At 41.3% G+C, this 3,044-nt stretch overlaps 2 protein-coding genes across 2 annotated transcripts in view; one reads left to right on the forward strand and one right to left on the reverse strand.

The window, feature by feature from the left end:
* On the reverse strand, positions 1 to 726 carry LOC148074373 (uncharacterized). The gene is made up of 4 exons (XM_087798248.1): positions 697 to 726; positions 466 to 597; positions 290 to 403; positions 1 to 228 (listed from the first exon to the last, which is right to left on the reverse strand). Exons 1-4 carry the CDS (start codon positions 698 to 700, stop codon positions 89 to 91), a joined length of 390 nt encoding a protein of 129 aa, XP_087654374.1. The 5' UTR covers positions 701 to 726; the 3' UTR covers positions 1 to 88.
* Positions 727 to 1,865: 1,139 nt separating this feature from the next.
* phaf1 (phagosome assembly factor 1) overlaps positions 1,866 to 3,044 on the forward strand; it is a 15,640-nt gene continuing 14,461 nt past the window's right edge. The window contains exons 1-2 of the mRNA XM_087797910.1: positions 1,866 to 2,114; positions 2,178 to 2,422. Coding sequence (XP_087654036.1) covers positions 2,359 to 2,422 — 64 coding nt within the window. The 5' untranslated portion in view covers positions 1,866 to 2,114; positions 2,178 to 2,358. The remainder of the gene's footprint in view (positions 2,115 to 2,177; positions 2,423 to 3,044) is intronic.

Consider the following 3,044-nt stretch of genomic DNA (forward strand, 5'->3'; position numbering starts at 1 on the left):
TTGAATAAACAAGGTCAGTGAGCAGTTTATTCAACGAAAACACAAAATTTTCGGTCATGTGTGCGATGTTTTGTTCTCATCTGTTTTGTCAATAAAAAGAAGAGAATAAAAAAGAACTTGAGGAGAAGGGAATGGATTTCTGTTGCTCTTTGGGGGCCTCTGAAGAAGAAGGTTGAGGGTCCTGAACCTCACGAGTCTCTGGACGCGTCTCACTCGTCTCCATCCCACCTGTCAATCAACAGCACTGAGTCCCGGCCGAGGGTTAGGAACCAGAGACTCTGACACTCACATGGGTTCTCTCGCTTCTTCTTGCTGCCTCTCCTGCAGCACTGGCAGCTCTTGCTCTTCTTGGACCCCGAGGTCGTGGCCCCGGAGGCTTCAGAGACCACCCGAGCCCCGGAGACTGGACCAGATGAAGAAGGAGACTCAGTAGAAGAAGAGGGAGGTCCTCACTCGCTTCCTTACCTGTGGTCTCGCGGGAGTCTGGGACGGCGGAGGCGGCGTCGTCCGAGGCTCCCGAGCAGCAGCAGCAGGAGAAGAGGCAGCACCATCTCTTACGCCGGGCCCTCGGGCCGGAGCCGGATCCGGGTTCAGACCCTTCAGGTGGGAAAGGTGAAATCAGAGAAACAGTTTAGTCTCGTGTCGCAGTCAACATGTGGGTAACAACAGATATACGACGTCAGCGTGACCACTGACCCATGCGTGATGGAGCGCACTGGTCCACTGGACTCAGAGAGCAACATGAAGGACCTTATCTAGATCTGGTTTCCTCAGGAGTTCTGTCACAAAGAGATCACAGCCGACCCGGACGACAACAAAACGACTTTGATCGGAGGATCTGCTGGAGACCCAGAGAGGATCATGATGTTGACCTTTAGTTTTTAATTGACTCCTTTTGTAAAGCATTTAATTACTTTAAAAGTCATTATTATTATTGAATTAAACTTGCTTTTTTAATAATTTTAAAATTGTATTGTTTGTTTTTTTTAAGTGTTTTAATTCTTAGCATTTTTTACACAGAGATGATATTCAAAACAATGATATTCTAATTCCAATAATTCCAAAATACATTTGTAAATGAAATATTATTTATTTAATTTTAAACATGTTAGTAAAATTGTGCCATTATGATTGGCTGAATCTATGAAACTTTTTTTTATATCGAATTTAAAAGGTTACGATTTTAAAAATATGAATTAAGATAATTTATTTTTTTAATTTTTAGGATAAGAATATTAACAAATGTGTTTTAAAAAAACGAAATAAAAAGTATTTTTTATGGTCAAACATGAAAAAAGCAAAAACATAGTAAAGTTTTTAATACACAAAAAATTCATTTAATTATTCAATAAAAACATCTAAAATATTACATTTTTAAAAATGTAGTTATGATAAAAATAACAAACCCAAAGTAAACCTTTCAATATACAATATTTGAATTAAACTATTTCATAAAAACATCTAAAATATAACATTTTTAAAAAAGTAGTTATGATAAAAAAACAACCCAATATACAATAATTTAAATGTAAATAAAAACACACTTAACCTGTCGATGTGGAAATGATTGAATTAAATTATTTAATAATCCAAACTGTTTTGATTATAAAAGTCACAGTTAAATCGTAAATATTATTAAAATAAAATAAAATAGGGGTAAATATTCAGAATCAGAATTCTGTATAACTTCGTAAATAATAATAAATAAAAATAATTTAAAATGGCCTTTTTTTCCAACACAGTCTTCAACCCGCTTTGATTCCAAATAATAGTTTATTTAAAGCGTATTAAACGTCAAATAGTTTCATAAAAATGAAAGCGTCTCGGTGACGTCACCGCGTCGCTGCCAAACAGGAAGTGGAAGATCAGCTGATCTGCTTGTTGATGTTCTAAGTTGCGTTGTTTTGGACTCGTTGCTGCTGCGGATCTGCCGCAGACTGAGCTCGCGCGAGACACGGTTCGGTTCTGGTTCTGGTTCTGGTGGGTCGTGAGCGAGGATCCCTGTGACTTTGAGAAGCTAACGTGCTAACGCTAGAAAAACAACAGAAGTCGTGTTTCCTTTGTTGAAGTCACGACAGTCACGACAGTCGCGACAGTTTCAGAGACTCTCTCAGGTCAGTATTAGCGCGAGAGCCACAGACGTGTCGTAACATCTGCTCACAGCGTCTGTGGATCAGTGTGTGTTCAGGTGCGCGTGCACGTGAATCCACGTCGCGTTCTCGTGCGAAGGTGAGCCGATGACGTCACACAGGTGAAGTGTACCCCCAGAGTGAAGCAGGTGCGCGACGGTGAGAACCGACCCTGACCCAGGGTGACTGTGACCCCCGGAGGTAAACTTTGACCCCTCAAGTCTCGCCAATGCTGGATCTGGAGGTCGTGCCTGAGAGATCTCTGGGAAATGAACTATGGGAATTCTCCTTAGGTGAGTGTGTGTGTGTGTGTGTGTGCGTGTGTATATTAGTGTGTATTAGTGTGTGTTAGTGTGTGTATGTGTGAGTGTGTTTGTGTGTATTAGTGTGTGTTAGTGTGTGTTAGTTTGTGTGTCTGTGAGTGTGTTGTTTGAAAGATGGTGTGTGCGTGTGTGTGTGTGTGTGCGTGTATGTGTGTGTGTGCGTGTATGTGCGTGTGTGTGTGTGTGTGTGTGTGTGTATTAGTGTGTGTTAGTGTGTGAGTGTGTGTGTGTGTGTGTGTGCGTGTGTGTGTGCGTGCGTGCGTGTGTGTGTGTGTGTGTGTGCGTGTGTGTGTATATTAGTGTGTATTAGTGTGTGTGTGTGTGTGTGTGCGAGTGTGTTTGTGTGTATTAGTGTGTGTGTGTGTGTGAGTGTGTTTGTGTGTCTGTGAGTGTGTTGTTTGAAAGATGGTGAGTGTGTGTGTGTGTGTGTATATTAGTGTGTATTAGTGTGTGTTAGTGTGTGTGTGCGTGAGTGTGTTTGTGTGTCTGTGAGTGTGTTGTTTGAAAGATGGTGAGTGTGTGTGTGTGTATATTAGTGTGTATTAGTGTGTGTTAGTGTGTGTGTGCGTGAGTGTGTTTGTGTGTCTGTGAG

The sequence above is a fragment of the Callionymus lyra genome, chromosome 8, assembly GCF_982586985.1.
Source record: "Callionymus lyra chromosome 8, fCalLyr1.hap1.1, whole genome shotgun sequence".
NCBI lineage: Eukaryota > Metazoa > Chordata > Actinopteri > Syngnathiformes > Callionymidae > Callionymus > Callionymus lyra.

Excerpts from the sequence above, each read along its gene's own strand:
- LOC148074373 (XM_087798248.1), bottom strand. Across the intron at positions 404-465 it reads AGACTCCCGCGAGACCACAG|TCTCCGGGGCTCGGGTGGTC; the intron begins GTAAGGAAGCGA and ends CATCTGGTCCAG. Across the intron at positions 229-289 it reads GAAGAAGCGAGAGAACCCAT|GTGGGATGGAGACGAGTGAG; the intron begins GTGAGTGTCAGA and ends GTTGATTGACAG.